General features: G+C 45.3%; 1 protein-coding gene across 1 annotated transcript in view; it reads right to left on the bottom strand.

Moving 5' to 3' along the window:
• The window catches only part of EIF3A (eukaryotic translation initiation factor 3 subunit A), a 55,351-nt gene extending 35,576 nt beyond the window's left edge, over positions 1-19,775 (bottom strand). The window contains exons 1-4 of the mRNA XM_075935372.2: positions 19,617-19,775; positions 4,719-4,909; positions 4,194-4,330; positions 723-886 (exon numbers count right to left, since the gene is read on the bottom strand). Coding sequence (XP_075791487.2) covers positions 723-886; positions 4,194-4,330; positions 4,719-4,909; positions 19,617-19,665 — 541 coding nt within the window. The 5' untranslated portion in view covers positions 19,666-19,775. The remainder of the gene's footprint in view (positions 1-722; positions 887-4,193; positions 4,331-4,718; positions 4,910-19,616) is intronic.
• Positions 19,776-20,408: the final 633 nt, after the last annotated feature.

Below are 20,408 nucleotides of genomic sequence, written 5' to 3'. Positions count from 1 at the left end.
AGTAACTTGTAGTTGTTTCTTTTAATAGAGGATACTGATAAAAATATCCATGTTATCATGAAAATGGAAGAAGACAACCCTAGATTATTTCTTCCACATTCCCACACAAAAAACCTCTTAAGGAGATTCTTTATTCACCCATTTCTCTTCTTTCAATACTCAGAGATTAAGGCCATTAGGACCATCATGATTTTCTCATCTTTCCTTCTTCTCAGCAAAGGGCATTACAGTTCATCCAGTTATTCCTGCATGGAACTCAATAATTTGTGATTGAAAGAATAATGTTTCAACTAGTAAACTATTGCACCTTAAATAAGTTGTGTGTCAGATCTCATAAGGGGACAACACTGGCCATAAAGAACAACAAGAGGGAAATGTGCCTACTGCTTGTGATTAAGAAAAGAGATTAACACAGGTACAGCATTAACTAAATATTCTTAAATAGAGGAAACTCCTGCAAAAAATAAAACTGTTCTTGAAAGATCTGTTAGAAAAAACTACTTGCACCAGGTAAGATCTTAACTACAGATTCAGCAATCCTGTAATGAAGAGGCCTCGGGTATTTCTAAAATACTGTTTGCATTCACACAAGCCTGAGAGAGTAATCTTATTCAACAATAGCTCTATTCAAGCAAAACTAACCTTTACGTTTTCAGATGAGAACGTGCACAAACAGACGTAAATTACAGTGTGACTTAGCACATTTCATGCTTTCAGTTTACCTTGCTGAGCAATATCATGGTAAAGGCGTTCCACTCTAGAATTGTTTCGAAGAAGGTCCAAACACTGTCTGTATGATTCCCATAGAAATTTAACCCAGGGAGTCAAAAGCAGCCGATCTGTACGATCTTGAGTGTCTTCTCCACTTACAGCACTTAAGAGAACACTATAATTGAGAAAGTGACATGTTTAGTTCTCACAATTTCCACTATCATTGCTCACCTCTTTCTTATTAGGACCTGCAAAAAAGCCTAATCAAACTTGAAATGACTAAGGTTTACTGTATGTTTTACATATGCTCCCAAGACTTTGGCTGTTGGGAAGAATTTAAAAAGAACTCACATGCTTGTCAATGAATTTCAAAGCTAGATCCAGCTCAAGATGGCTCCTAAGTAGATAGCCAATGGTACTGGGTGGCACCCCTGAAAGGCCCAGGTTTCCTTGCTTCTGTCACTCACACCACCAGACAAAAAGACTATTTTGGGAACACCGTATCTAAAAAGATTTTCCCCCTTCCATCAAGCGAGCTACAGACTCATCTACCAGATTCAAACATCTAGAATTCTGTGATCTGCTCTCTTACGGGCCCAGACTTCCTCTCCAACAAACTTGCAATGGTACCAGAGGCACCAGCAGCCAATTCAGGTGCTTTCTGGTACTGGCATATGACAAAGCAGAAGTTAAAGCAATATGCCTAAACAATATCAGAGAAAGCATTTTGTATAAACCTAGAAGATATGCAGTTAGTGACAGCTTCAATGGGTATTTGCTCAACATTCTACTTACTTAAAATATATATTTTTCTACTTCTAACTAAATCCACCTATTAGTTTAAAATCTGCAAGATATCAAATGCAAGGAAAATTTACATTTTTTATAATATCATAACACATTTTAAATTATTTGTGAATGTATATGTACTAGACCAAATAATTATTGACTTGCCAATGCCTCACCAACTACCTATTCCCTGGTACTGAACAAGATCATGCTTGATCAAATAATCATTTTTGTTAGGGTTACCTTTATCGCAGGTTATTAAGCTTGTTTCTTCCACACCCTATCATCAGGCACATCTCTTAAATAACTGTGTTCAGGTTAAATCTCTCTAGTTCAGCACTCTCTGGTCCGGCAACATCCGTGGTGCAGCATGATTTTAGTTAGCAGGATGTCCACTTATCATAGGTTTCCTGTTGTCCCATAAAGTTTGTTTACAGCCACAGTCCTGGGTCTCAGTGTTCTGTGTTGTTATTTAACTCTATTTTACTCCTAAATGTCTTCTAAGAGTCCAACAAGCAGTGAAGTGTTGGTTATGCTGCTAGACAATATTGACCTCCCATGGTCTGACAAATTCTATGGTTCGGCACAGGTCAGATCCTGAGGGTGCCAGACTAGAGAGATTTAACCTGTAGTTTGTTTTTCTGAAGGAAACACAAACACAAACACACCCCATAAACACTCCTTCTTAAAATCTAATTTAAGATTGACATTATTTTAAATCTGTAATTAGGCACAGATTCCGTCAACTCCCAGACACTCTCAAAACCATTTACATCGGGACTACTCGGCCCACGGTGCGGCTTGGATTTACGCAGGGCTCAACACATAGCCTGCCACATTTACCCTACAAGAAAAGTCAGATATGTCATTTATAAAACAAAGCCATTTTTTCTAACACTGATGATTTAATTTTACTCAAAACTTCTCAAGCCTAATCATAAATTCAAAACCAGGATCTATAAGTTAATTAGAAATTCTATTTTTAAAATGTACACTTGGTAAGAGCTACACTAGGGTGTATATACACTAGGGATGTAAGCGACTACCATACTTTACAAACCCCGCACCCCCTCTGCAGGGTATACTTGGGTGCGGGGTATACAAAAATTTTTTTACTCACCTAGTGGTGAGCAGCGCACTACCCCACCCATTCCCCCGCTGCGCAGCCTCCAGGTGGGGGAGTGCTCATCCCCCGGGTCCTGCGCAGAAGCGCTTCCCCAGCCCCTTCCTGCAGCTGTCAGCCTCCAGGTGGGGGGCGCACTTATCCCCCGGTTCTTGTGCAGGAGCGCTCCCGATGCGCAAGAACCAGGAGATGAGCGCTCCCCCGCTCGGAGGCTAGAGGCTGCGCAGCCGCAGGAAGGGGCGGGAGAGCGCTCTCATTCCCCCGCCCGGAGGTTGTGCGGCTGTGCGGGAACCAGGTGGAGTGAGTGCTCCCCCGTCCGGAGGGTGGCTAATTCCCCACCCCCACCCCCTCCTCTGCACAGTTTGAAAAAAATGTCTTGTATACCCTGCGGGTTATACTCGTACGCGGGGTATACTCGTACGCGGGGTATACAAGATTTTTTTTACTCAAACTGCAAAAACCTCGGGGTATATTCGGGTGCGGGTTATTCTTGGGTGCGGGGTATATTCGCTAAAAGACGTAGTCAACTATCTAATAAGTATAAGCTTATAAGTATTGTACAGTTGAGTAATGACTCGACTAGTCGTTTCCCCCTTCCTTTGCTGCCTCTATCAGAGAGGGGCAGCAAGGGTGGGGGGGAAGCAGGAACCAGAGCTGGGGGGAGCCGGCTTAAAAGGAGGTTCCCCACATCACCATCTCCGCAGAGGAAAGGGGAGGCAGAGGCACAGTGAGGAAACAGCACGAGTAGGGACTGAAGCAGTCCCTGCTCAAGCCAATTTCCATGGGGGGGGGGGGTCTTGCTACATTTCAAAAGTGGGAACTAGGAATGTTAGAGAATAGCTACCTATGAGAGGCACAAGGGGCGGGGGGGCCACACAAGAGCCAGTGTTGGAGGGAGCCATCTTAAAAGCCGGGTCCCTCCAGCACCGTCTCCCACAGACAGGGACTGGTGCCAGAGCAGCCTCTATTTGCGGTGGCCACCCTTGTCCGCCACAAACAGAGGCTGCTCCGGAATCAGCCCGTTTGCGGCGGATAGCAGGGGCTGCTGGACTCAGTACGAACCAGGACCGAGCAGTCCTGGCTCGCGCTATTCCAGGACACTGAGCCTCTGCATTTCAAATATAGTAAGAGCAGAGTGGTAAAAAGGTAACCACAATTAAACATCCTTAATCTACACTAGTAACTTGTAGTGACAAAGCTGTGTCGATAAAGCCCAGTTGCTATAAGTTGGCACTTTTGCCAACAGAATACTTTCACCCCCAGTGAGCAGGTTTCGCTTTGACAAGAACACTCTCCTGCCAACAATAAAGCAACTCTCACACGTATTCTTGGGGGACGGAGGGACCAAAAGTTTTGTCAAGCAAGTGCAAGTATAGATACAGCCTATGTCTTATCTAAAAAGATAGCAAAAGCATAACCACCGCCCCCCCCACAACAATCGTAAATTTGTATATTACAACAGCACCTAAAGGCTCCATATGGAATTAAGGTACGCTTATGCTAGGGGCTGTAAAAACACAGAAGAGATAAACCCTTACAAGGGATTACAATTGAAAGAATGATCTCCTACCTCTCTGGAGTTTGAATATTATCCAAATCTTCTATATCTAGCACCATCTGCTGGGACTCTTCCTTGGCAGCTTCAGTTTTTTCCTCAGCTAGTTTTAAGTAGGCTCGAACAACATCCTCCAAAGATTTAATGTTCACCTAGAAAAAGAGTAGAACGTTTGAAGTGGCTTTCACCTCCCCCCCCCCCCCCCATGGAAAGCAAATATTAAAAGCATATATCCTAATTAGAGTAGTAAAATCTAAAGCAGGCTAAGACAGAATTAGATTATAAATCTAAGATCTAGTTGTTATTTTTATCACTTTGATTACATTTGTAATAGTGCCCAGAAACACCAACCAAACCTGGAGATCTACTTATATTGGGTTTCTGCTATCTAGACGCTAGCCCTGCAAGTTGTTTGGCAGACCGTAGCAACTTGCAGGACTGGGGATCAGGATACAAAACAATTTCATGTTTTAGGAGTAAAATAACTCTAACTTACATCATGCTGTGAGTGGTAAAGAATGAACAATTCACAAACCCTACCTGTTGGCAAATGTTCTTGTACTGATACAATCCTTCCTTGGCCAAGTGACTCTTGCGGAGGTCCACACAAAGCTCCAGGTACTTCAGCATAATTGGCTCGTGGATTTTTTGCCATGTTCGATGTTTTTTGCTTTTCATAACATCATAAAGAACATCGAGGGCAGGTTGTTTCTTGCCAACCTCAAGAAATTCTGAAAACAAATTCTTCATCAGATCACTTACATATGCCAAAGAAGTTCTACTTACGGTATGCATTTTCTCTATTTCCCATTGTAATTTAGAATTAAGCAATAATTGTAACAGTCAAAGTAAACCAATGGTCACATTTAATTGGCAGATCTTTTTTTTCTGACTGGAGTAAAAATATCAGTGATGTAATTATGTCTACACTACAACATAGCCCTTGGCTCAGACTCAGGTTCAAGCCCAAATCTGCTTTTCACCCGTACACTTAAGTCAGACAGATCTGGGCTAGTACACGCTCAGCAGTCCAGGCCTATTGCTTGGCAGTGGGCAGGACTCTGTGCCAAAGTCCCACTGGGACTCGAGTCTTAACTATCATTTTGCAGCGTGGCCACGGGTCAGGCCAGGGTTCTCAGCATGGTGTCTTCCAACGCTATCTCACAATCCGATGGGCCACGGTCTCCTGACCTTTCTAGGCCAAGTTCTGAAAATTGACACTCCCTCCCAGGTTCAAATATTTTCTGTGTTTAATCCTTCCATTTTATTCTGACTGCTCAACTGAACTGCAGGAGATTGAACTACCTCCTGCGTTAGCTATGGCCAACATTAGGAAGTCCTTTGCCAAACATGCTCGTACACCTGGTCACAGGACCACAGCCAGATTCTGGTACATCTTTAGTGTGAGGAAAAAAAGACGTTTGATTCTAGTAAGAATACTTAGAAATAACCACATGTGAAGCTGGCAGTGTTGGGGATTCAGTGCAGAGGGTAGATCCAGACACAGTATTGGAAAGCCATCAACAAGAAGCATACTTCATCCTGCCTCTTATGACCACCAGGTGCTGGGAATTGTGTCAAGCACTGAGCCAACTAATCAGCTAGGATGGTGACCTTACGACCTCCTGAATCCACTACAGCACCAGAAGGGACTCAGGTGCTCATGGCCTGTCCCTAAGGATACTTTGCTCCCACAGCAGCTACAGCACATCCTGGGGCCATACTCACAGGACCTGTGTGCTAACTTCCTAGAGGAGCAGCCCACCACAGAACAAGCAATAGAAATGGAAAAGACAAAAGTAGTCCGAGGCTTGGTAAATTTCAATATCCATGACTGTTATTAATATACCAATGAGAGATTTCTGGTTTATGACTAAGGTTAAGATTTTGTCTCAGCTGTTTTTAGCAAAAGTTGGGGGAAAAGAAGGGAACTAACAGTTGGAGACCTGACATGGTGACTTTCAACTGCTGTTCCAGCCCCAGCCATCCCACTGAAACTGTTGTTGCAAGCTGCATACACATAGCAGTATGTATCTGCTAATGACAGACTGTCGCAAAGTTGCTTAGGAGCACTAAAAGCTAGCACTTCCCTGACAGTACACAGCATCATATAAATTAGCTATGCCAGAGCATAATAAGCTGCCTTTAAATGGAACTGGCATAAGAGGAACATAGTTCATGTGTGATGAATTAACCATTGGAAATAATCTCAGAGGGATAGCTCTGTTAGTCTGTAACTGAAAAACTTAAAACAAAAAAAACCCAAATAGTTCTGCAATACCTTAGAGACTAAAAAAAAATGTAGATGGTATCATAAGCGTAAGGTTGTGCCCACAAAAGCTCACGATACCATCTACATTTTTGTTAGTCTCTAAGAACTGTTTGAAATAGATCAGGTTGTTGTATGCAGTCCACAATATCTGCTGAGAATGAGGACACATTACAGGTCTTAGTTGCCTAAGTATATTGGGGGGGGAGGGAAAAGGGTAAACTGCATTCAAAGAATGCTATGGAGCAATTTGTATCGACCACACAATTAGTCAATAAGGGGAGCTGTTGTGCAGAACTGCAGTGGGGGCAGCTCCCAGAACCCGCGTGAGCCAGGACTGATTAGTCCTGGCTCTCGCCGGTTTCAGACCACTGCTGCGTTGCATTTCAAATGTAGTAAGAGCCACTGGGCTCTTGCTACATTTAAAATGCAGAGCCGCAGCACAGACAGATCCCAGAGCCGGTGGATCTGGGACTGACAGAGGTGGGGGGAGGTGGCACCGCAGAGCTGGAAGGAATCAGCTTTTAAGCCAGCTCCCCACTGCAATAGATCCTGTTTCCAAGCGACAGGGAGTGAGTAGTTGAGTACTCAACTTGACTACACAATAAACTTAGCCTTATCAGGTAGTCAAGTACTCAACTACTCACTCACATCCCTATTGCATTCCCCATTATTATGCCAGAGAGTCCTTGTGATATGTATATAGTCCATGAATGCAATTAAGAGTCCATATTGTCCAAGGTATTTGCATCTAGTAGTCTATGGACTACATATATCTAGACAGGCTATATAATTATGTGCTAGCTGCATGGGGCTTTCAGAGAAGCAGCAATCCACATGGGAGATAACATAGAATTTTGTTCATTTCCCTACAAACGGTGATCCAATCAGGGTGCTGATAGCTGCAAATTTTTCCCTTGGTACAAACACCAAAAGGAGAGTCACATTTCAGAACTGGGTGTTTTTTCTAGGCCCTCTTCTTCAGGTCACCAGCCTATTCAACTCAGATGTGTGGTTCACTTGCTGCAACTTGAAAACCTCTTTAGCATAAATGGCTGGCTTGCCACCAGCACACTAGAACAGAGTATCCCTTTGACATTCAGCAATCTCCAAAACTGTTATGTTCCAAAATACTAATAACCTGAAAGGATAGTGAACCTATAGGTAGTGAACCACAGCAAGTTTATTTCCATGGTTTATTTCCTTGCCCTCCAACCCCAGGCTGAAGTGATCAGCAATTTTTAAAGATAAATTTCACCTTTTTGTCACGTGTGAAGGCTTTATGTATAATGCTTCTTAGTGTTCACAGAGCATTTAGGAACTAAAATTTAGCTTTCTAAACACACTGATGGAGTTATTTTTTGGTTTGGAGATTCTAAAAACACTTCTGTAATACTGAAACAAACCTGATTGCTTTCAGTTTTTAAGCTGGTCTCCTTCTGCATGCCAGCCACAATCCAGAAGGAAGTTGGGGTTTTGCACTATTAAAATGTAGTCAAAGAGAAAGTGTGCCTGCAACAATCTCATGGTGAACATTCCGGATAAAGGCAGGCACCAGTACCAGAGGGAAAAAATCATGACACAGTAAAAGGCAAAAAGGATGCAGAGTGAGAGAAGAGACTGCCAGTGCAGTTCTTTGAGGGGGAATGTTATGTGAGAGAAAGACCTCGTTGAGAGGCTGCTGCTGCTGCTGCTGCTAACAGCTGCAAGAGTGCAGGCTCCTGGCTCCACCAGCACCTGTTAAGCCAGTAGCATTATCCTGCAGACCAGGAACTCTTTGGACAATTCTATGGTTGTGAGACCCATGCAACCAGGACCTAATCCTAACTGGGATGGGAAAATGTACACAGTGCAAAGTCCTCCATCCTCATGCAGCAGCTTTGAGCGCAAAAAAATGCCTTCAAAGGACAAGAATGGAGGGGTTAGGGACACTCAGACGTCAGAGACGTTCAGATTTTTTTTTTTGTACTGGTTTCATGGTTTTGCACTGCTCGCTTTTTGTGTATGCACATGACTTTATTTAAATTCTCTTTTGGTCATTTCATGACAGCTGGCCAGTTTACAGCCTTGTATTACAGAATGACAAAGGTGCTGGATTCATTAACAAATGTTATTATCATCTCTAAAGATGAATTGTATAAAATAAATGTTTAAAAAAAGGTACAAACATGATGAGGCATAGTGAGAACTTGTATGCAACAAAACATCTCATATTTTCTCAAATCTGTAAAAAACACAATTCATGGTAGGGATGTAAAAATATAGATAAAATATTAACCATGTAACCAATAAAAATTCTGTTACACTGTTAACTGTGGGTTAACCAGTTACCCATTCACATCCCGAGTTCAATGTGTGTTTCTTGATGCTGGAGGGTCAGGGCAAACTGCTCACAAAGCTCTAGAAATGTTGTTTTCTTCACACACAAGTTCTGGGCCCACTGCTGGACATCCTATGTCTATATAATGAGATCCCACCAGTTTCTGCTTATGGCTCTGTTCCAAAAGTGCCAGTCTACAAAAGGAGCATCAAGAGCCACAAGCAGCATTTGCCACTTGGAGTTTGCAATAGGGATATTATCAGCTAGTTGGCAAACTGTTTAACCAATAAGTGATTGCTTATCTGTTAATGATCCTGTTTAACTGAAACAACCTTCCCTCCCTGCATGCTCTGCATTTAAAACTTGGACCTGGCTGGCTCAGCATAGGGCAGCAGGTGTGAGCCAGTCTGCAGAGGGAGCCAGTTTAAAAACCAGCTCACACCTGCCATTCCACATTGTTGCCTCTGTATCAGCAGTACAGGGCAAAGGCAGCCCCTGTCCACAAGGGGCTGGAACTCCCAGTGGATAGATGCCACTCCAGCATCCCACGGACCAGCCTCTGTCAGCGGCAAGCCCAGGTCCACAATGGACAGAGTCTGCTGCCACCCTGCACTGCTGCCTCTCTGATACAGAGACAACAGGGGATAGCAGTGGACTCCCCAGGAGTGGGGCCAGGAGCACACTGGTTGCCAGCCCCACCCCTGGGGAGGGAACATTCTTAGTAACTGTGTAACAGCTAAGAATTGTTGCAGCTACACAATCACTAAAATAAATTATTTCTAACATCCCTAGCTGCAATATTTGTATCATTTTCCTCCTCCAAGAGGTGTTTTGGGAACACAGAAAACGACAACCGAATGCCCAACACTATCTCCTGGATGAAAATGCCAGTTTCCTGAGGCAAAAACATAAGCAGTACAAGTTCTTCAAATGGTGCCTCCAGACTGGCTCCAAATGCCTAGAACATGCAGACCCAAAGATGGCTCAGCTAGATGTGCTGATGAGCAGAGGCAACTTATGGTAAAGTGCTGCTGGCTGGAGAGTCAAGTTTTCCCATAGTGCACTATAAACCAAGGGCTACCGCTGGGGAGGGCACTAAACAGCCTTGGATAGGCTGGTTGGACTTGGGTCTGTGCAGTGCACTTGGACATATTAGTGTAAGTCCAAAACGCAGACCTAGAAATTCTAAAACCACGGTCACTATGAGCTTAGAATCACCTGGTTTGTGAACTTGAGTCTCATGGATCTAGGCTTACACTGCACTGTAGGCATGGTTCTGTTCTTTCAGTGCTGTTAGTGATAGACGATCCTCATAATGAAGTCAAGAGTTCCATTCAGGCTCAAAGCAAAGCTGGCTATAAATCCAGGATCAGGATCTATGTAAGTATTATTAATAATATACAGGAAAATATATACACCCAGTTTTAAGGATCATTTCTCCAAGGAGGACAGCCAATTACCACTTACCAACCCTCAAGCACAGAGGCTAAGTGCAGTTATTAACAGGATCTCACATTGTAATCATGGCTCAATTCTGTCCTCCCTGTAGCATGTATAAAATGGAGCATGAAATACACCAAGCCACTCAGGAACAAACTACACTGGAGCTCTTTACAAAACTGCCAAGACATACATAGGCACTAGCTGAAGGCATTTTTAAACTGCAACAAAAATTAAAAAAAGGAAATGGGAGGCAAAAGAAATGAGAGGATGAAAAGGACAAAAACGACTGAAAAAAGGAGGAAGAAAAACAGACCAAGTAAAGGGTCAAGGGACCAAATCCTATTTATTTTCCAAATCCTTAAAAACTGGTGCTATACCACACAAGTGAGGAAAGAGGCAATGGAGGAAGGGCTCAGAGAAACAAAGAAATGACAGAAAACTAACACAAGAGCAGAAAAAAATCCAACTTGCCAGAACAGCACATTACCTGCTTTGTCAGTCTAACAATTAGAGCTAACCTCAAAAAACATCTAGTTGCCAGAAAGTGGAGAAAGAGCTAGCAGCTAGATAGGAAAATTACATGTGTATTAGGTCTTGTCTTGTCTCAGAATTTTAACATGAAAATAAAGTTATAATATGGCTAACATTTCCATAATATAATTCTGGAACCATAGTACTAAATACTAGGTAATAATTTTATGTGAGCAATCATTTTGCATAAAAGGAACTGACTCCTCTGAAGGTAAAACAGTATATAAATTACAGCATTCAAAATCTGGATAGCCCATGACATTCAGCATTATTTTAAATTTACCATGATGTTTTAAATAAAAGTACAGGCAATGTAAAATTTAGGTTGTTCCTACTGCTTGAACACAACCTATGGGGCAATACTATTCAGCTCTGGAGGTTTTAACATATGAGAACAAACATGACAGGCTAGTCCAGTCCTGGAATGAGAATGCTAGTCTGCCCAGTCATGATTCTCAGTGCTGACTACAGCACACAATTAATGCCTCTGATTTTGGAGCTTTTAATTACTAAGCTCATGTATGGCAAGTCTTGCAGAAGATCAAGTAATTAATGGTATTTTAGCAGAAACTTTTAACAAAAGCAAGAACACCCAAAGAGTCCTGAAGGGCCAAATTGCAACAAAACCTTTCTATGTCACTATATCTGGAATGTGGAAGATCAATAATTCTAAATGTAGCCAACTTCAAATTATTCATCCTTCACTGGTTATGAAAACACTCTCCTTGGAACAAATTAGCCAGTTTCTATACTAGTCTGGGAGCTCAATTTGACAAGATAGAAATATTAGAAAACTAGCAAAAACTAACAAAAAAACATTTTTAGGTACATCAGAAACAGGAAGCCTGCCAAACAATTAATATGGACACTGGACTATCCAGGTGCTAAAGGAGCACTTAAAAGATATTTACAGAGATGCCAAATGAATTTGTTGCATCAATTTTTACTACAGAAGATGTGAAGGAGACTCCTACACCTAAGCCATTCCTTTTAAGTGACAAATATGAGGGACTCTCCCAGATCAAGGTATCAAAGGAGATTTTGGGACAAACTGATTATTTAAACAGTAATGAATCACTACTATCCATCCAAGAGTGATGGGGTATGTAACCTATAATTTATATCAGCTTCTGTACCAGATGTCTGGAGGATAGTTAATGTGACTTCAATATGTTTAAAAACCTCTAAAGGCAATCCCGGCAATCACAGGTAGGGATGTAAAATCACATTTAACTGGTTAACCAGTTAAATATTATGTTTAACCCGTTAATTAAATAGTGGGGGCACTCCAGCCCAGAACTCTCCACACCTGGGGCAGGATGCTGCTCCAGTCCCCACTAGTTAACTGTAACCGGTTAAACATTCACATCCCTAATCACAGGCTGATATGCCTGACTTCTGCTCCAGGCAGACTGCCTGAAAAGTAGTAAAGAAGAAAATTATCAGACAGAAAAAAGATGAACACATTTTGTTGAGGAATAGTCAACACAGCTTTTGTAAATAGACATCAAACCTCACCAATCTACAGTAAACTTCCAATAATCTGGCACCTTTAGGACCCAGGGGGTGCCGGATTATCAAATATGCCAGACTATCAGAAGGGGGGGGGCTATGAGGGGTCTGGGGTGGGGTGGGGGGATGCTACCCCAGACCCCCTCATAGTCCTCCCTTCTGATAGTCCAGCTCTGCCCCAGGAGTCCCCAATTCAGCCGCTGCTGGTCAGTTTCAGCAGTGGCTGAATCGGGGATGCCTGCAGCAGAGCAGCTGGAGTGCTGCCGGGTTGGTCCAGTAGCACCGACCCTTGGCGCCGCGAGACCAACCCATCAGCACCCCAGCTGCTCTTGGGGACGCCTGGGGCAGAGCAGCTGGGGTGCTGACGGGTTGGTCCCGCAGCACCGCTCCTCGGCGCTACTGGACCAACCAGCTTCTCTGCCCCAGGTGTCCCCAAGTCAGCTGCTGCAGAAACTGATCAGTGGCTGACTCCAGGAAGCGGGAGACAGAGCTGCTCTGCCCCAGCTTCCTGGAGTCAGCCCTGGTCAGTTTCAGCAGTGGCTGAATCGGGACGCCTAGGACAGAGCAGTTGGGGCGCTGCTGGGTTGGTCTGGTAGCACCAAACCTCGGCGCTGCGGGGACCACCCCAGCAGCACCCCAGCTGCTCTGTCCCAGGTGTACCCTAGTCAGATGCTGCAGAAACTGATCAGTGGCTGACTCCAGGAAGCCAGAGACAGAGCTGCTCTGCCCCAGCTTCCTGGAGTCAGCCCTGGTCAATTTCAGCAGCGGCTGAATCGGGGACAGCTGGGGTGCTGCCGGGTTGGTCCCGCAGCCCCGAGGAGCAGTGCTACTGGACCTACCCAGCAGCACTCCAGCTGTTCTGCCCCCTGCTTCCCGGATTCAGTGCTGGTCTGTTTTAGCAGCGGCTGAATCGGGGAAGCTGGGAGCAGAGCAGATCCAATGGTCCGGCTGCCCGGAGCACTTCCGGGTTCCTGATGGTGCCGGACCATCAGGAGTGCCGGACTGTCAGATGCCGGACCATTGGAGTTTTACTGTATTAGAATTCTTTCAGAGTGTCAACAAACACAGAATGATAGTTCAGTGGATACGGTGTACCTGAACTTTCAGAAAGTCTTTGACAAAGTTCCTCACCAAAGATTCTTAGACAAGTATGCAATCATGGGGCAAGAGGGAAGAATCTTTCATGGATCAGTAACTGATTAAAAGATAGGAAACAAAGAGTAGGCATAAAGGATCAGTTTTCAAAAGGAAAGAAGTAAATAGCAATGTCCCCACTGTGCTGGGACCAGTGCTATTCATCATATTCATAAATGATCTGGAAAAAGAGATAAACATTAAGGTGGCAAAATCTGCAGATTTGGGATGTAAGTGTCTAGTTGACTATCAGATAAGCAAAAGCTTATAATGGACTAGTCCTTGATTAGTCACTCTCCCCCACCCTTGCTGCCTCTATCAGAAACAGCAAGAGAGGGAACAGGAGCCAGTGCTGGGGGAAGCTGGCTTAAAAGCCAGTTCTCCCCAGCACTGTCTCTGCAGGCCCAGGGAAGGAAGTGGGGATCGGGCACAAGCCGGGAATCAGCTGATTCCCGGCTTGCACCCAGTCCCAGAAGCGCAGCAGGGGGACATGGCACGAGCCAGAACAGCTGACTCCTAGCTCAAACCAGGTTGCCCCACTGCGCACCAGCCTTTTAAATGTATTAAGAGTCTGTTGGCTCTTAATACATTTTAAAGGCTAAAGCACAGCAGGAGGGACCCAGTATAAACTGGGATGGCTGATTCTTGACTAGTGCAGGGTCCCCCTGCTGTGCACCAGCCTTTTAAAGGCTGGACTGGAGCCTCCCTCCCACCCGCCTCAGACAGGGGCTGCTCCGGCTGGACTAGCCCCAAGGAGGGCAAGGAGCTGCTCCAGCCCCCAAAAGTTAACCAGAAGTGGTGAGCCTCACCCATAAGGAACAGCTTCCAAATGAGAAGAGATTAAAAAGAACAGACTTTTTAACTTGGAAAAAACTCAAAGAGGATATGACAGAAATCTACAAAATGATAAATGGTGTGGAAAAAGTGAGTATTTACTATTTTAAATAAAAAAGAAGCAGAAATCACTCAAGTGAATTAATGGGCAGCAGATTTAAAACAAACATAAGCAAGTATTTCTTCATACACCACTTAATCTGTGGAATTCTTTGCCAGGGACGCTGTGAACAGCAAAAGTATACTTGTGTTTAATTTAGGGATGTTAGGAAGTGAGTAAATAGAAAAATGTGTAGTCGATAGAATTTCTAGCAACTACACAATTAGTCAATAAGAGAGGAAGCCTTCAGGAGATACCCCCCACTGCGGTTCTGCAGTTTAAATGTCATAAGAACCAGACGGGCAGGCAGCTTGGCTCATACTACATTTAAACTGCAGAGTTACAGCAGGTCCAGCTCCTGGACTCAGCACGAGGTGCGACTGAGCCAGGCTTTCTCAGTCTCAATTCACGCCAGGTCCAGTAGCCAGTGTCTGCAGGGGCTCTCACTATGGAAGGCCCTATGGTCAGGGCTGCTCCAGCTGCAGCCAGCCCCAGCCACCATGAATGGAGCCTAGGCCCATCGTGGGCAGAGGCTGCTTCATGGCAGCCTCCTCTGTTCCTTTCCCCACTCCCCACATGCTGCTGCCTCTGAAAAAAGGGGGAGGCGGCACAGCGGAGACAGCGCTGGCGGGAACCGGTTTTTAAGCTGGCTCCCCTCAGTACCAGCTCTTGCTCCCCCCTCCTTCTGATATAGAGGCAGCAAGGTGTGGGGAGGAATGCAAGTAGTCATCTCAACTACCTGATAAGCCTACGCTTATCCTGTAGTCAACTACTCACATATATGCCTAGTTCAATTAAGAATTAGGTAAATGTGTGGGGCAAGGATAGATCAATCAATGACTGCCTGTTCTATTAATTCTTTCTGAAGATTCTGGCATTGCCCTCTATAAGAAGAAAAGACACTGGGCTAGACCATTGGTTTGACCCAGAATGGCCATTCTTCTGTTTTTAAAAGCTGGGCAACACGCTTCACTGAGGGAGCATGTCCACTATATGCAACACAGAAACTATAGTAAATCTTTGGCCATTTATCAGTTCTCCGATTATTATTAAATATTTGTATTGCCACAGTGTCTGGGATCCCGTCACAGGCCATGAGTTCACTGCGAAAGACACTGTGTAAATAAAAAAGACAACCCCTTCCCAAAAGAATTTAGAATCATCATGTAAAACAAAACAGGTGGACAGATAAGGCCCAACAGGCTGGGGCCATGGCCAGCAGTGCCCTGTGGGCTGGAACCAATGCCAGCTGGGCTGGAGTGGTCCTTGGCCTGGATCCTGCTTAATCGGTTAAGTCTAACGTTTAACCGGTTAACTGATTAAATAGGATTTTACTAGGGATGTTAGATCACGGGTAGTAGAATGGTCAACTAACCACATGAATTCTTAGCGGTTAGTCGACTATTCTATATTCCCAGGGCTAGCAGACAATGTGCTCCAGCCCCACTCCTGGGCAGCATCCTGCCACTTTGCACTGTTGCCTCTGATACAGAGCAGGGTGGCAGCAGCCCCTGTTCACAGGAAGTCTAAGCTCTCCATGGACAGAGGCTGCTCCAGAGGGGAGCTTGGACCTCCTGCAGACTGGGGCTGCTGCTGAGCACCAGCCTGTCTGTGGTGAGCCTGGGCCCACTGCAGGCAGGGGCTGTTTTGTGGCAGCTTCCCCTAAGCCCCTCACTGTACTGCTGTCTCTGATAAAGGCAGCAGTTGGTGGGGAGAGGGAAACAGGCAGCACTGTGGAGCTAGTGCTAGCGGGAAACTGGCTTTTAAGTCAGATCCCTCCAGCATTAGCTCCTGCTTCCCTTCCTCCCCTCCTCCCAGAGGCAGCATAGTAAAGGGGATGCAAGTAGTTGACTAGATTAAACAATTAACCTAGGGTTGACAGTTAATTGTATAGTTGACTATTCTTTCACGTCACTAGATTTCACATCCCACATCTTGATACACCAGTGGTCTAACCGTGGTCAAATTTTTGTAGGCACTATGACAAAGAAGAGTTTTAAGGAGAGATCTGAAGAAGAATAGAATAGCTATGAGGGTGTGTACAGAAAGCTGTTCAAAAGCATATGGGGCAGCATGAGAGAAAGCACAAAGGTAACTATTTGAATATTTAAAAGTCGGTGATGGTATCTGACATCACTGATGAATCAGAAGTGGGAGTTGTCATTTTGCTAGTGCATGAGACACAATATGTAGAGCCTGCATAAGTTTTGAAAGATTTTGAAAATGAAGTGAAGCAGCTTACATTTCATAAGGGATACCAGTAGAGGGATTCAAATAGAGTGATATGGTCTAAGAAACAGGCTAGGAAAATTATATTTGCACAGCGTTCTGAATGAGGTGAGACTGTATTTGTTAAAATTAAAGCAAAGGATGTTTCAGTAACTAAGATGTGAGTGCCTGGACAGAGTTTTCACTGTGCAAGTGGACAGGAAAAAACAAATGAATGGCAGTGGCCATGTGTGACTTTTACCCCATCTGTTACTAAACAGGAAAACTATCCTTTTTTTACATAGATCGTTACAATTATCTGTGCCTTTGTTTCTGCAAGATCAGATGACTGGAACATTATCTATGAAAGGCTATATGTATTGCTCATTCAGAAATGGAACCAAATATAAAATGCAACCACCTCTTTTCAATACATTGCATACAAAATACAAACATCAGATCTTCTTTTCCCCCATACCATGGAGTTACAAAGATCATTTATTCGGCTTATTTCACCATGACAATCCTATAAATATTGATTTAAATCTTAAATTAAGTATCATTTAATTTGTGTGAAGTACCATAAAAATCAAAACAACGAAAATTGTTAAGTTTAATTAATATTTGTGATGTGCTTTCAAAATCTTATGAGGTGCTTATGCACTCTGTCATCAGGTGAATGACGAAGGCTGACCTACCTGCGTATGCTGAGAGTAGGAAATACAGAACATGGGTAGTTTGTCAGACCGATGTAATTCAGGGTACGTCTAGACTACAGGCTTTTGTAAATAGCTTCTGTCAACAAAGAGCGTCTAGACTACATTCAGTTCTGTTGACAAAGCACGCTGCTTTGTCGACATGGCAGTGTAGACGCAAAGGACGGTGTAGATGCAATAACATCTTCTGTCGACAGAACTCCATCGACAAAAGGCGTTATTCCTCGTAAAATGAGGTTTACCAGCGTCAACAAAACTGCTGAGTTCTGCTGACGTTATGTCGACAGAACTCAGCGGTAGTGTAGACGCAGGTTTAGTTTTGTCAAAAAAGTCCACTTTTGTCAACAAAACCCTATAGTCTAGACACACTCTTAAAGACTACTGTATAATCATTGTTTTGGAGGGAAGATAGCCTTCTTTGAAAATCCCATCCGAAAAGGCTAAGAATCAGGTGTCCTACTCCATTAGGGGCTTTTGACAATTCCAACCTTCATTATTAAGTTGACAGAGAAATCTGTACTCAGGACCGTCTTCAAATTACAAACTAGTGTGGCACATCGAACCCACATGCCATCCAATAAAACTTTGTGCTGTTTTCACACACAGCGCATCTAGTATTATCAGAGCCTTAGACAGACATCATCTCTGTTAGATAGTTTTGCTGGCTATTTAAAACAGGTTACACTGAACATAAAAAATGTTAAGTCTGCATATTCAATTTGGCAGGAGTTTGTTGATACCCACAGCCAGTCAGGCTTTACTCTTGGAAGCTGGTAAGGGATACTTCAGCAGCAGTCCTTAGTGATATTTGCTTTAAAACCCTGTGCGCATTAGGAATGTTAAATTTCAATTAATTGAGTAATCCAATAGTCGATGCAAATTGCATATTTGATTAGTCAATATGGGTGCCTCCGCCTCTGAAGTGTAGAAGCGGTCCCAGAGCTGTTGCTACACTTTAAACGCAAAGGTGCTGGAGGGAGCACGGAACCAGTGGGGCAGTCCCCCACTGGCTCCATGCTTCCCGCAGCATTTGAAAGCGGTAGCACTGTGTGGAGCCCAGGGTCAGCAGGGGAGTCCCCAGCTGATCCTGGGCTCCACGTATTGCTGCTGCTTTGAAACACCACGTGCAGCTTGGGGACTCCTCAGCTGTCCCCCATATTTCTCCCCCTTGCTTCCTCTTTCTGATAGAGACAGCAAGGGGGAAGAATGACTAGTCTATTACTGTGCTGACTATCCTATAAGCATGTGTTTATCAGACAGTCAACTACTGGTTCACATCCCTAGTCTGCATTTGTCCTAGGATATTATTTATACATTAAATAAAAAACTGACATTTTACTGTCTATAAAATAAGATCAGTTAACTAGGGGTGGGCTGTTAAACATGGGACCTGCAAAGAACACTATGAGGAAAGTAGATGACTGCATAAACATCTCAAATTGTAGCAGGCCTGATTCAGCCAAAAATATCGAGAGAATTCTAGAATGTATTGTGAAGATGTCTCTCAGACAAGACCTTTAATAAAAAAAGCTCTGTTCACTCTGCATCAAGATTAAAAATATCATGACAGATGCCTCAGGACAAGTGCATGCAAATGAAGTGTCCTACACTTTGTCCTACACTTCAGTTTATCAACTGGCTAGGCAGAGGTCAGAGTGATGTACAGCACCTTGCCCATTTCATTGAAGCCTCATCCCATTGGTTTATTTCATCCATCTGGCAGCGTTTTGTCACACTCTGATGACATGTGATTGAGGGCTGCGCGCCCGCCCGCGGAGCACATAGTACAACAGTCTGATTGCGGATTCATGGTTCAAGAGGCTGCTTCAACACAGAAAAATAGAGGGGGGAAGGGGTGCCCTTGACCTGCCTTCCGCCTGGTGCCACGCAGAGTGCTGGACAATAGCTGCCAACTTCCCTTCGCTTCATCAGAGGCAGCCGCAGTGGGGGACAGTCCGTGCAATGCCGCCGCGTGAGAGGCCGCGTTTACACGGGATCGGGCTGAGGGCCAGCACAACCTGCTCCGCGCTGCACAAAACCCGGGCAGCTGCGGGCCCGAGGCGGCTCCGCTGCAAATCGGCCGCGGGCAGCGCCGGGCAGGCGCGAGGGCTCATTGTCACGCTCGTCCCGCCCGCGCCACATGGCCCCGCTGAGGCGGCGACTGCCGCGGCTGCCGGGAGCGAGGCCCAAGACGGGGAAATGCTGAAAACGCCCCCCCCCCTTTCCGCCCCCGGATCCTCCGCGCCTGGGACGGGTCCTGCCGCGGCCTGCCCGGGCGATGGTCCCTGCGCCGGGCCGCGGCTGGGCCTAGGCCCGGCCCTTCGCCGCCAGGCAGGGGAGCGGGGCGGGCGCGGGTCCCGCCCGCACTCACCGTTCGCCCGCTTCAGGGCATTCTCGGGCCGCTGGAAATACACCGGCATGATGGCGGCGGGGGCAGCGGCGTCTCCTCACGGGGCGGCGGCGGGCGGCTGCGTGCGCCCAGACAGGCAGCCTGCTGGGCCGGAAAGGGAGCGCGCCACGTGACCCACGCACACCGACGTGTCCAGAAGCGGAAACCCCTCCTTCCCCGAGAGGGAGGGGGAAGCGGGAGGCTGGGGTGTAGAGATCCGTCCCGGCATGCAGCGCTGCATTCGCCTAGTAGCCCGTGGTGGAGGGGTTAGCGACAGGCAGTAAGAGTTTCGGCAGGTGTCGGTTCGAATCCTCTGTCCCCATGGTAGCAATGCGCCACCTGTGACCCTGTAAGGGACAAGCCTGGCTGGGTGATGGAGAGGGTGTGTTGCAGGCACTAAAGGTGCTGCAGGACCTTTCCTAAAGGAATAATTCAGTGCACATGTAAAGAGCACCTTACCATAGACTCCTGGGGCTGGAAGAGACCTCAGGTCATCTGGTCCAAAGCAGGACCAACCCTAACTAAACCATTCAGCCAGAGCTTTGTCAAGCTGGGACTTAAAAATCTCTAGAGATGGAGATTCCACCATATTAAGTGACCCAATCCAGTGCTTCACCATCCTTCTAGTGAGAGAGTTTTTCCTAATATCCAACCTAGACCTCCCCACTGTAACTTGAGACCATTGCTTCTTGCTCTGCCATCTGTCACTACTGAGAGCATCCTCTCTGAAGCCTCCCTTCAGGAAGTTGAAGGCTGCTAGCAAATCCCCACTCA

The sequence above is a fragment of the Pelodiscus sinensis genome, chromosome 8 (assembly GCF_052426305.1).
Source record: "Pelodiscus sinensis isolate ZL-2025 chromosome 8, ASM5242630v1, whole genome shotgun sequence".
In the NCBI taxonomy this organism is placed as follows: domain Eukaryota; kingdom Metazoa; phylum Chordata; order Testudines; family Trionychidae; genus Pelodiscus; species Pelodiscus sinensis.
Note: the sequence above shows the minus strand (reverse complement) of the source record. Positions and strands in the feature narration are given on the sequence as shown.